The sequence below is a fragment of the Polypterus senegalus genome, chromosome 3 (genome assembly GCF_016835505.1).
Source record: "Polypterus senegalus isolate Bchr_013 chromosome 3, ASM1683550v1, whole genome shotgun sequence".
In the NCBI taxonomy this organism is placed as follows: Eukaryota; Metazoa; Chordata; class Cladistia; order Polypteriformes; family Polypteridae; genus Polypterus; species Polypterus senegalus.
The window spans coordinates 12,360,318-12,374,139 of NC_053156.1; the positions used below are offsets into that span (position 1 = coordinate 12,360,318).

Sequence of the window (13,822 nt, forward strand, 5' to 3'; positions counted from 1 at the left end):
GGGACAGTGAGTAGTCGCGAAGCGCAATTTACAAAGAGAGTTTTGCTTCGATGGCGCCGATCACACTCATTCGCAATGATTTCCACCCTCGCAGGAACTGACGGGGAACTCGAAGTGTCACAAACAGTGCGAGAAGAGAGGACGCCGCCCGAAACTGCGACGCTCTCGACCCGGCGGAGCAGCCCGACATTCCACGCCTCCGAGCGTTCACTTTGTTCTCACGACCCCTCGCCGCTGAAGTCTTCACATTGTCTACAGCTCGGCGCAGTTAAACAGTAGAAAGACGCAAAGCCGTTTTCCTCATCTCTTCTTCTATCAAGTACTGCCAATTAAAAAAGTTACAATGTGGCAGTTTCCGCGACAGTCACGTGGACGAATAAATAAAACTTCTCTGTCAGAACGCGCCTGGCGGCGGACGGCTCAGCGCTGGAGTCCAGAGAGGAGGGCTGGGAGAGGGCGACGCGGGGCGCACTTCTATGGGATAGATCGGCGTGTTTGTATTTACTTATTTTCAGGGGTGGAAGTAACAAATTACAACTACTTACGTTACTGTAATTAAGTACTTTTATCGGGTACTTGTACTTTTATGAGTATATTTTAAAATCTGTAATTTTACTTGTATTTAAGTACAAATTAAAGTAAAGAATCTACTTCGCTACAATTAAAATGACAATTCGTTCCTGAGTACGCCAAAAATTGGAATTAATATTCAAACTTTTGACAGGCATTTCGGTAGCCAATAAAAGAATCCGATGGCAAACGGACCAATGACCCTGATATTTGGACTTGAAAAAAGCACCCGTCCCCGCTGCAGCAGGTTTTGATCATAATCGCACAGTGAAGGAGCTCGGAGCAATTTAAGGATTGAAGGTTTGGAGAAACAAACTTCATGGAGGACCGCAACATTCAAAGCAGTGAAAAAGACCAAGAAATTCTGGAGAATGAGCGCCCCTGGCCGCACCTGGAGGAGCTGTTCACGTACAGAGGGAGGAAAGGAGACCGCGTGCTAATGCAGTGCGAACTTTGTTTGCCATCTGCGGTGATTTCGGCATGCAAGACTTCAGCCTCTAATCTCAAAAAACACATTATGGTAAGAAAGCTTACAGCGATTGTTTTGTTATGCTATTTTCATTTTTTAATATGTAACTAGCTTGTCTACTTGAAGCTAACAAATGTCATCCATTAGCCTGCGATTCAAGTATAACTGAGCTAGCTAACCTATGTACGCGCTCGCACGCATGCATATTTTATATTAAATAATACTATCACAAAATATTAGGGGAACCACTATAATAATTATACAGTGCGATGCAAAAGTTTGGGCAACCTTGTTAATAGTCATTATTTTCCTGTATAAATCGTTGGTTGTCAGTTAAATCTATCATATAGGAGACACACACAGTGATATTTGGGAAGTGAAATGAAGTTTATTGGATTTACAGAAAGTGTGCAATAATTGTTCAAACAAAATCAGGCAGGTGCATAAATTTGGGCAGCACAAGAAAGAAATGAAATCAATATTTAGTAGATCCGCCTTTTGCAGAAATTACAGCCTCTAAACGCTTCCTGTAGGTTCCAATGAGAGTCTGGATTGTGGTTGAAGGTATTTTGGACCATTCCTCTTTACAAAACATCTCTAGTTCATTCAGGTTTGATGGCTTCTGAGCATGGACAGCTCTCTTTAACTCACACCACAGATTTTCAATTCTATTCAGGTCTGGGGACTGAGATGGCCATTCCAGAACGTTGTACTTGTTCCTCTGCATGAATGCCTTAGTGGATTTTGAGCAGTGTTTCGGGTCGTTGTCTTGTTGAAAGATCCAGCCCGGCGCAGCTTCAGCTTTGTCACTGATTCCTGGACATTGGTCTCCAGAATCTGCTGATACTGAGTGGAATCCATGCGTCCCTCAACTTTGACAAGATTCCCAGTCCCTGCACTGGCCACACAGCCCCACAGCATGATGGAACCACCACCATATTTGACTGTAGGTAGCAGGTGTTTTTCTTGGAATGCTGTGTTCTTTTTCCTCCATGCATAACGCCCTTGTTATGCCCAAATAACTCCATTTTAGTTTCATCAGTCCACAGCACCTTATTCCAAAATGAAGCTGGCTTGTCCAAATGTGCTTGAGCAGACCTCAAGCGGCTCTGTTTGTGCTTCCTCTTCATCACTCTCGCATACAGCATCTCCTTGTGTAAAGTGCGCCAAATGGTTGAACGATGCACAGTGACTCCATCTGCTGCAAGATGATGTTGTAGGTCTTTGGTGCTGGTCTGTGGGTTGACTCTGACTGTTCTCACCATTCGTCACTTCTGTCTATCCGAAATCTTTCTTGGTCTGCCACTTCGAGCCTTAACTTGAACTGAGCCTGTGGTCTTCCATTTCCTCAATATGTTCCTAACTGTGGAAACAGACAGCTTAAACCTCTGGGACAGCTTTCTGTATCCTTCCCCTAAACCATGATGGTGAACAATCTTTGTCTTCAGGTCATTTGAGAGTTGTTTTGTGACCCCCATGTTGCTACTCTTCAGAGAAACTTACAATGGACCCCCTTAAATACTCGGATTCACCTGTGCATGTAGGTCAGGGGTCACTGAGCTTACCAAGCCAATTGGAGTTCCAATAATTAGTTCTAAAAGTTTGGGGATCAATAAAATGACAACGGTGCCCAAATTTATGCACCTGCCTGATTTTGTTTGAACAATTATTGCACACTTTCTGTAAATCCAATAAACTTCATTTCACTTCTCAAATATCACTGTGTGTGTCTCCTATATGATAGATTTCACTGACATTTTTTAGCGTAACAATCAACGATTTATAGAGGAAAATAATGACTATTAACAAAGTTGCCCAAACTTTTGCATCCCACTGTATGTCATTGAAATGTGTTATTATCAGGCATGGTTTAGACACCTATGTCACCAGGAAGGCACCAGAAAAAGGGACCTCAAAGTTTACTATTATTGAAGTTCATTTAGAGCACAGATGCCGTTTATGTCAGAGCTGTAACAAATAAAGTTCCCCTGCATACTTTAAAAGAAAGTCTCGCCATCATTTCATTTTTCACAATTTGTGAAAACAAGACACCACTTTCATTATCTTAAGGTTATCTCAGCATTTTCTGTCACTTAACCCTCAAAGATCCGCTGCGGTGACAACACAGTCAGCCACGTATAGAAGCTGTAGCAGGCTCAGTTTTAAAGCTAAAGAAAAGATCGCATAAAACCATAAGAATAAAGGTGCCAGCTATGCACCCATGATATTTAGAGCTAATATAGCTCTAATAATCTCGGGAATTAAGGTATCAGAATGAGATTGCTTGTGGTGCGACCCAAGAATCAGCTTTTAAAGACATGCCCACATCATACTAATGCCACGTAATTTGGGGCAAAGAAAACATTTTTTGCATGCAGCATTTATGTAAAATTTGCCTCTTTTTTAATATTCCTGAACACTGGGGTCAAATACGCAGTATTTGACTGTACTGGAATTGCATAAATGGGTTTGACTGGAGAAATTTAACCCAAAAAATATAAAAATGGATGTATGGTTGGTTTCTAATGATTAAACAAATAGACCACACTTCATTCTAAACAATCAAAGTTTAGCTTGAATAATCACTCTAGGTGAATTCATTTTTTTTTATGTTTTTTCTTTAGTGTTGAAAGTAGTGATATGAGGAAGTGATGTTAAGAGTCTGACTGATATATACAGTGGTGTGAAAAAGTATTTGCCCCCTTCCTGATTTCTTATTCTTTTGCATGTTTGTCACACAAAATGTTTCTGATCATCAAACACATTTAACCATTAGTCAAATATAACACAAGTAAACACAAAATGCAGTTTTTAAATGATGGTTTTTGTTATTTAGGGAGAAAAAAAAAATCCAAACCTACATGGGCCTGTGTGAAAAAGTAATTGCCCCCTTGTTCAAAAATCACCTAACTGTGGTGTATCACACCGGAGTTCAATTTCCTGATTACTGCCACACCTGTTTCAATCAAGAAATCACTTAAATAGGAGCTGCCTGACACTGAGAAGTAGACCAAAAGCACCTCAAAAGCTAGACATCATGCCAAGATCCAGAGAAATTCAGGAACAAATGAGAACAGAAGTCATTGAGATCTATCAGTCTGGTAAAGGTTATAAAGCCATTTCTAAAGCTTTGGGACTCCAGCGAACCACAGTGAGAGCCATTATCCACAAATGGCAAAAACATGGAACAGTGGTGAACCTTCCCAGGAGTGGCCGGCCGACCAAAATTACCCCAACAGCGCAGAGACGACTCATCCGAGAGGTCACAAAAGACCCCAGGACAACGTCTAAAGAACTGCAGGCCTCACTTGCCTCAATTAAGGTCAGTGTTCACAACTCCACCATAAGAAAGAGACTGGGCAAAAACGGCCTGCATGGCAGATTTCAAGACGCAAACCACTGTTAAGCAAAAAGAACATTAGGGCTCGTCTCAATTTTGCTAAGAAACATCTCAATGATTGCCAAGACTTTTGGGAAAATACCTTGTGGACTGATGAGACAAAAGTTGAACTTTTTGAAAGGCAAATGTCCCGTTACATCTGGCGTAAAAGGAACACAGCATTTCAGAAAAGAACATCATACCAACAGTAAAATATGGTGGTGGTAGTGTGATGGTCTGGGGTTGTTTTGCTGCTTCAGGACCTGGAAGGCTTGCTGTGATAGATGGAACCATGAATTCTACTGTCTACCAAAAAATCCTGAAGGAGAATGTCCGGCCATCTGTTGGTCAACTCAAGCTGAAGCGATTTTGGGTGCTGCAACAGGACAATGACCCAAAACACACCAGCAAATCCACCTCTGAATGGCTGAAGAAAACAAAATGAAGACTTTGGAGTGGCCTAGTCAAAGTCCTGACCTGAATCCAATTGAGATGCTATGGCATGACCTTAAAAAGGCGCTTCATGCTAGAAAACCCTCAAATAAAGCTGAATTACAACAATTCTGCAAAGATGAGTGGGCCAAAATTCCTCCAGAGCGCTGTAAAAGACTCATTGCAAGTTATCGCAAACGCTTGATTGCAGTTATTGCTGCTAAGGGTGGCCCAACCAGTTATTAGGATCAGGGGGCAATTACTTTTTCACACAGGGCCATGTAGGTTTGGATTTTTTCTCCCTAAATAATAAAAACCATCATTTTAAAAACTGCATTTTGTGTTTACTTGTGTTATATTTGACTAATGGTTAAATGTGTTTGATGATCAGAAACATTTTGTGTGACAAACATGCAAAAGAATAAGAAATCAGGAAGGGGGCAAATAGTTTTACACACCACTGTAGTTTGGCTGATATCATTTATATTTTCCTTTGTATAATTCCTCTGTGATCTTTCCAGAGGAAACATCCATGAAAGATTGATCAGTTCCATGACATCATTGCGACATCAGCTAGTCGCCAACGGAAGACCACAGCCACACCAAACAAGCTCTCAGCAAGTAAGCAAGCCAAGTTACCAGATGTGATGTTGGCACCTGTAAGCAAACGTGTCCCTCAAGCAACTATTGACAAGCTTATCATCAATTTCATATGTGAAGGTCTACAGCCATTTGCAGTAGTTGAACAGCCAGCTTTCAAAGAATTAATTACCACATTGCAACCTCATGCCAAAGTCATCTCCAGGTCCACCATTTGTACCAGAATCTGTGACGCTGCAGAGGACTTGAAGACAACTATAATTGCAGAGTTGGGTAAAGCCAAATTTGTTGCAACCACCACTGATTGTTGGTCAGCTCATCAGAAAAGTTACCTTGCCATTGGATAGAGGAAGACTCCTTGGAAAGAAGATCTGCAGCACTAGCGTGCAAAAGATTGAGAGGGTCTCACACATTTGACATGATTGCTAGTGCTCTTGATGATGTCCATTGCCAATACAAGATTAGAGACAAAGTTGTAAGGACGACAACTGATAGCGGATCCAACTTTATCAAAGCTTTCCATGTGTTTGGGGCACAGAATGATGCAGAGGTAGATGAGGATGATGCAGACTTGGATGCTCTTGATGTGAGTGACCATATTGAATATCATGATACAAGTATAATCCTTGATGAAGACTCTGGTATGGAATATCAACTACCGCCACATCAACGATGTGCATGTCACCTGTTAAATCTTGTGGCAGCAGCAGATACAGCTCTTGCAGAGTGCATGAATGACACCTTCAAAAGGCTTTTCCGTGCAACCTTTGCAAAATGCCAGGGCATTTGGAACAAAACTGGGCGATCTTCTTTGGCTAGTGAAGTAGTAGAGGACAAGTGTGGGCTACAGATCATTCGTCCCAGTGCAACACGGTGGAATTCAACCTATCTTGCCATTGAAAGAATAATACGCATCATTGATGAGAAGGGGGAAGATGCCATGAGAAGTGTGTGTGACGAATTCAAGGTGAAAATGTGAGTAATATTAAGTACCATGTATGCAGTCTCTTCCTATTAAAGTCATAATTGGCTTAGTTGTTTATGTTATACACGTTTTATCTTCCAGGTTGAGTCCTGCAGAAGTTGCATTCCTCCGGGAGCATTGCATCACCATGACCATCACCATTAAAAGCTTCAAACATTCTCCAGTCAGAGTCCAGCACCTACATGGGATGGCTGCTGCCAGTAATCCACCAACTTCTATCAAAACTGAACAGGCCGGAGACATCAAGCAAGACCTGCAAGCCACTCATCAAAGCCCTGCAAAATGGCCCGCAGATGCGTTTTGGATAGATGATGGCGGATCCAGACTTGGCTGTTGCTGCAGTCCTTTTCCCCAAGTTCAAGACCTCCTGGACTGACAGAGCAGATGTTATAGAGGCTGGTAAGTTCAAATTTATATATTTGCATGTTGCTGTGACTGCATACTGGTATACAGTGGGTACAGAAAGTATTCAGACCCCCTTCAATTTTTCACTCTTTGTTATATTGCAGCCATTTGCTAAAATCATTTAATTTTTTTCCTCATTAATGTACACACAGCACCCCATATTGACAGACAAAAAAAAAGAATTTTTGAAATTGTTGCAGATTTATTAAAAAAGAAAAACTGAAATATCACCTGGTCCTAAGTATTCAGACCCTTTGCTCAGTATTTAGTAGAAGCCCCCTTTTGAGCTCATACAGCCAGGAGTCTTCTTGGGAAAGATGCAACAAGTTTTTCACAACACCTGGATTTGGGGATCCTCTGCCATTCCTCCTTGCAGATCGTCTCCAGTTCTGTCAGGTTGGATGGTAAACGTTGGTGGACGGCCATTTTTAGGTCTCTCCAGAGATGCTCCATTGGGTTTAAGTCAGGGCTCTGGCTGGGCCATTCAAGAACAGTCACAGAGTTGTTGTGAAGTCACTCCTTCATTATTTTAGCTGTGTGCTGAGGGTCATTGTCTTGTTGGAAGGTAAACCTTCGGCCCAGTCTGAGGTCCTTAGCACTCTGGAGAAGGTTTTTGTCCAGGATATCCCTGTACTTGGCCGCATTCATCTTTCCCTCGATTGCAACCAGTCGTCCTGTCCCTGCAGCTGAAAGACACCCCCACAGCATGATGCTGCCACCGCCACCGCCATGCTTCACTGTGGGGACTGTATTGGACAAGTGAGAGCAGTGCCTGGTTGTCTCCACACATACCGCTTAGAAAGTTCTATCTTGGTCTCATCAGACCAGAGAATCTTATTTCTCACCATCTCAGAGTCCTTCAAGTGTCTTTTAGCAAACTCCATGTGGGCTGTCATGTGTCTTGCACTGAGGAGAGGCTTCCGACAGGCCACTCTGCCATAAGGCCCTGACTGGTGGAGGGCTGCAGTGATGGTTGACTTTCTACAACTTTCTCCCATCTCCTGACTGCATCTCTGGAGCTCATCCAAAGTGATCTTTGGGTTCTTCTTTACCTCTCTCACTAAGGCTCTTCTCCCCCGGTAGCTCAGCTTGGCCAGACGGCCAACTCTAGGAAGGGTTCTGGTCGTCCCAAACGTCTTCCATTTAAGGATTATGGAGGTCACTGTGCTCTTGGGAACCTTAAGTGCAGCAGACATTGTTTTGTAACCTTGGCCAGATCTGTGCCTTGCCACAGTTCTGTCTCTGAGCTCTTCAGGCAGTTCCTTTGACTTCCTGATTCTCATTTGCTCTGACGTGCATTGTGAGCTGTAAGGTCTTATATAGACAGACAGGCGTGTGGCTTTCCTAATCAAGTCCAATCAGTAGAATCAAACACAGCTGGACTCAAATGAAGGAGATCTCAAGGATGAGCAGAAGAAATGGAAAGCACCGGAGTTCAATATACGAGTGTCACAGCAAAGGGGCTGAATACTTAGGACCAGGTGAGATTTCAGTTTTTCTTTTTTAATAAATCGGCAACAATTTCAAAAATTCTTTTTTGTCTGTCAATATGGGGTGCTGTGTGTACATTGATGAGGAATATAACAGAGTGACAAATTGAAGGGGGTCTGAAGACTTTCCGTACCCACTGTAAGTGTATATACAGTATGTTATATCTCAGTCATGATAGTTCCTCAAAATATTAAAGTATCATTTGTTGTGGGTATTTAAAAATAGTCACATAAATTAAAGTAATTGTATTCCAATTACAGCCTTGACATACCCTGAAACAACATCTTGAAACCACGGAGCATGAGAGTGAGCATCAGCAGAGAGAGTCATCTGATGATGATGATGATGATTTCTTCTCCAGAGTGATGCAAAGGCCCATTGAGCTTGATGGTTACCTTGCATGTGCCTCGGACAGCATGGAGCTGCTTCACTCGTTCCCAGCCATCAAGAAGCTGTCTCTTAAGCTAAACACGGCTCTGCCTGCATCAGCCGCATGCAAACGGCTTTTTAGCTGTGCTGGTCTACTGTTCACATCCAAACGAAGCCGGATAGACTCTATGAATTTTGAAAATCAGCTTTTGCTGAAACTTAACAAAAGGTTCAGAAAGTGAACTGTCCAAGACATGTTTCTTATGTCCAAGGCTTTAAGGCCCTTGCCCGGCTGTTTGTTTGCAGTACTCCGGTAAAAGTTTATACTACAGGAAGAACTCCTGTTTAATCTTTGTTTGTTTAGAAAACACATTTCTTAAATTTGATCCATTCATATACTTCATCAGTAATGTAGAAATATTTGTAGTAGCTGTTTTCCAAATGGTTCTCCGATTTGATTCAATGGTTTTTGATAATTCATTAAATATCAACGTCCAAAAAGTAACTAGTAGTCTGAGTAGTGTTTGAGATGACTAATTTGTACTGTTACTTTTTTAACACTAGTACTTTTACTTGTAATTGAGTATTATTTCAGCAATGTAAAGTATCTGTACTTAAGTACAAATGTTCAGTACTCTTTCCACCACTGCTTATTTTCAATATCGGTAAAGTAACTCTCACACAAATAATAACAATTTGTAAAGACGATATAAAAATGGCATCCACAAAAACCAAGTGATTAGTTCCTGTATTATAATATGTTCTGTTATCACACGTAGTTTCCGTTATGAGAAAAGAATTTTATATACCGTATATCGATTATTCTAAAGGAGACTGTTGAACATCATACCCTTGGTTTATTGTTGTTGTTATTATTGCATTAGGGTTCACTAAGCTTATCCAGGGCCACTTTTAACACCATTCCCTGGGTTTACTATCTTAACATTTCAAGTATGTTGAAGATTTTCTTTTCTTTTCTCTTTTTTGTTTTAGTTATTCTTATGGTGTTTAGACTTTATTGGCAACTAGCAAAATACCCGCGCTTCGCAGTGGTGAAGTACTGCCTTAAAATATTTATTAAGAAGAAAATTAAACCTTTTTAAACTGAGGGGAAATATGCCAATAATTATCTGTTAAGGATCTCTTTGTATGCCACATTGTGAGTTCGGCCCTCCAGTTGTAATCTGACCAAGCTGTGCGCTGAGCTTACTCTTGATCATGTAACGTACAGTCGGCCATGTGAACAGTAATCTTGTCTCAAATCTCACAGCTTGGATTGCTGCTCTCATAATCGGTTTGAGTTTCATGGTTTGTTTCAATTACGACAGTATTTGTAGGACTTGTGTTGAAGTGACATTCGGCATCTGTCAAGCGTTGTAAGCACACAACCGGTTTGATCGATAACTTCACATCCAGCTTTTGAGAGTTTAAACATTCATAAACATCAAAGTGTCCACTACTGAAACCGTCACCTGTCAGTCTAAGATGTTTAAGAGGCATTGGCGGTTGTCCAAAGGTGTAAAATATTTGGCCATTTCGGTACACTTGAAAGCGACAACCAAACAATTCAGCGGCGGCCATCAACTCACATGCAGATCCATAGGTGAAGGTCTTAAGCATTTCACTCTTCTAGTGCTCCTGTGTAGTCTAATTATCTCCTGTACGTCATCAGTCCACACCTTGAACCTGTCCCAGTCAGTCAATACATAAGACACAATGGATATCAAGAGTGAGCCTGATATGGCCGTGCAATATGTAACACAGAGAATGGAAAAGGTAGGTGCCATCTCTGGGCATGGAAACCACTCGGTAAGTGACAGTTCTTTGATCGATGGTGATCACCTCGATAGACATGTTAATGGGGGTACGGTTGGAATGATAAAGGAAATGGGTACCTGAACAATGTAAAGTAAGTCTAAAATACCTACACAATAACTATAATCGTAATAAACGAACAATAAAACAGTGGAGAAGCCATGGATTAAATAAAAAGGCTGTAGGTATCAGCAGGGAGACGTGAATCCCGTGGTGAAGCAAGGAAGGGAATGTAGAGACTGGAGCGACAGACGGCCTTATATAGGCAGGCAGCCAACAACGTGGGAGGCGTTGGGGTGGGGGACCCAACGCCTCACACGGTGACCGAGCTGCAAGCTATGGACGTATATATGAATGTAAGTAGGATTCAGTTAGCGTTGGGAACCCGCGTACCAAATTTCTTGAAGATGGGTCCAGAAGTAACAAAGACCGTTGAAAAGTTCAATATGGCGGCCGACAGTGGCATCATACCACCAACACAGTACCAAATTTCAGCCTTCTACCTACACAGGAAGTTGGAGAATTAGTGACGTTGGAAAGTTCAATATGGCGGCCGACAGTGGCGTCATACCACCGAAATAAATATGTACATCAGTTTCGGTTAGCGCAGGGAAGCTGCCTACCAAATTTCGTGAAGATGGGGCCATGAATAAGAAAGTTCAACATGGTGGACGTTGTCGACCGTTATGACCATTACGCGTAGAATTTCACAATGAAACCTACCCAACTTTTGTAAGTAAGCTGTAAGGAATAAGCCTGCCAAATTTCAGCCTTCTACCTACACGGGAAGTTGGAGAATTAGTGACGAGTCAGTGAGTGAGTCAGTGAGTCAGTGAGGGCTTTGCCTTTTATTAGTATAGATAGATATCTCAATTTTAATTCACATACACCGCTGCTGGGGGTCTTGTTTTGTTTTGGACGTGCTCTGTCTCTAGGTATGTCTGAGGACTGGGACTTTGTGAAGTTGGGTTCAGCGTCACGTGGGGCGGCAATGTGGGGGGGGACTGGGGGGGTGAGAAAGAGAGCAAGCTACAGTGATCCCTCGCTATATCGTGCTTCGACTTTCACAGATTTTAAATGTAAGCATATCTAAATATATATCACGGATTTTTCGCTGGTTCGCGGATTTCTGCGGACAATGAGTCTTTTAATTTATGTTACGTGCTTCCTCAGTTGGTTTGACCAGTTGATTTCATACAAGGGACACTATTGGCAGATGGCTGAGAAGCTACCCAATCAGAGCACGTATTACGTATTAAATAAAACTCCTCAATGATATACGATGTGCTTCCCGCGCGGTGCTTGATTGTTTGCTTTTCTCTATCTCTCTCTCATTCTCTCTGACATTCTCTGCTCCTGACGAAGGGGTGTGAGCAGTGGGGTTGTTTGCACAGAGGCTGTTTGCTTAGAAGATATGGACCCTCCTGTAAAAAATGCTGAAAGGCTACCTTCACATTGATCCCTTCATTGCACCCCTTTATCGCAGTGCTTGCATACTTAAAAGCCCAACAGCATGTATTGATTTTTGATTGTTTGCTTTTCTCTCTCTCTCTGACATTCTCTGCTCCTGACGGCGCTCCTTTTGAAGAGAAGATATGTTTGCATTCTTTTAATTGTGAGAAAGAACTGCCATCTCAGTCTTGTCATGGAGCACAGTTTAAACTTTTGACTAAAGGGTGTTATGTCTAGAGGGCTCTAATAATGTTAAAAAACGTATTTAGAAGGTCGTAAACAGGTTTTCTATACTCTAACTGTGAAAATATTCAATTTATAAATAAAGAATCCTACTTCTTGGAAATTCATTTATCTGTCTGGAGCGGATTAACCGCGATAAACGAGCTTTTACTGTATAACTGTGCGGAGAATATTTATAAACAGTGTGGGAGAGTTTACAAGGGCTTAAAATATATAAAAATAACCATACAAACATAGGGTTCCTACTTCACGGATTTTCATCTATCACGGGGGGTTCTGGAATGCAACCCCCGTGATCGAGGAGGGATTACTGTATATCTAATCTATCCTTTTAATCCTTATAATTATAATTACCAACGTAACAATAGACTGCATTAGAAATTAAGGTCAAAGCTGTCTAACTTTTGGTTAAGACTACAAAATGACATCAGAAATTCAGAATCAATGTCTCCAAGACGGGACAGTTAACTTTGTGAGCTGGAATGTTAAAGGCCTGAATCACGAGTTAAAGAGAAAGAAAGTATTCTCTCACCTGACAGGTCTAAACACTAAAATAGTATTTTTACAGGAGACCCACTTACTAGGCAAGGATCAGTTCCGGCAGGCCCGGCCTTAGGCATAGGCGAAGTAGGCGACTGCTTAGGGCCCCGGCATCCGGGGGGCCCCGGATCGACGGCGGCCAGGCCCCCGGCCCGCCCCTCCCCTCGCATGTTTAAATCACGTGGGCCAGCGGGGGCGTGTCCGCGTGGGCGGCTGTCTATAAAAGCGGAGCGGTTTGAGTCAAGATCTTTATGGGTCGAACGTTCACATCAGTGAATCAGCCCTCATCATCATTCGTCGAAGAAGAAAGAAGAAGTCAAGATCTCATAAATCCTTCCACCTCGCAGCTAACTACTCCGGGCGAAAAAGGGACGCAGTGTGATGACCTCGTAACGTTACAAGAAAACGTCTCCTTGGTCTAATTTTCACGCATTTCGCAGAGCTTCCAGGGGGGCTCTGGACCCCCTCTTTCCTAGGGCCCCATAATACCTAAGACCGGGCCTGGTTCCGGCTGCAAAAAGACTGGACTGGCCAAATGTTCCATTCCAGCTTTACAAAGAAAACTAGAGGAGTGGGAATCCTCATACATAGAAAAGTCTCACTTGTAGCATCAGATGTAGTATCTGATCCTGAAGGGAGATACGTGATGGTTATGGGTAATTTATTTAATTGTAAAGAGATTTTGATAAGTGTTTATGCATCCAATGTGGATGATGGGGAATTCATCCATAATGTATTTGCATCCATTCCCAATGTGAACACTCATAAAATTATAATGGCTGGGGACTTTAATTGTGTTTTAAATCCAGACCTAGATAGGTCTCCTGTCACAGGTGGATGACATCTAACACCGCAAATACAATTACACAGTTTGTAACTGACCACAACTTATCAGACCCCTGGAGATTTCTAAACCCAAACTCAGGGACATATTCCTTCTACTCACCAGTGCATCATTGCTACTCAAGAACTGATTATTTCTTTATAGATAATAATTTCTTGCCTACGATTAAATCCTGCAAGTACAACGCTATTGTTATTTCCGACCATGCCCCTCTGATCTCGGAGCTAA

The 13,822-nt window shown here is 42.1% G+C and overlaps 1 protein-coding gene across 1 annotated transcript; it reads left to right on the forward strand.

Moving 5' to 3' along the window:
• Nucleotides 1-476: 476 nt before the first annotated feature.
• Nucleotides 477-9,205, forward strand: LOC120524841. Its single transcript, XM_039746627.1, has 4 exons — nucleotides 477-1,090; nucleotides 5,372-6,425; nucleotides 6,517-6,834; nucleotides 8,592-9,205. Exons 2-3 carry the CDS (start codon nucleotides 5,869-5,871, stop codon nucleotides 6,809-6,811), a joined length of 852 nt encoding a protein of 283 aa, XP_039602561.1. The 5' UTR covers nucleotides 477-1,090; nucleotides 5,372-5,868; the 3' UTR covers nucleotides 6,812-6,834; nucleotides 8,592-9,205.
• Nucleotides 9,206-13,822: the final 4,617 nt, after the last annotated feature.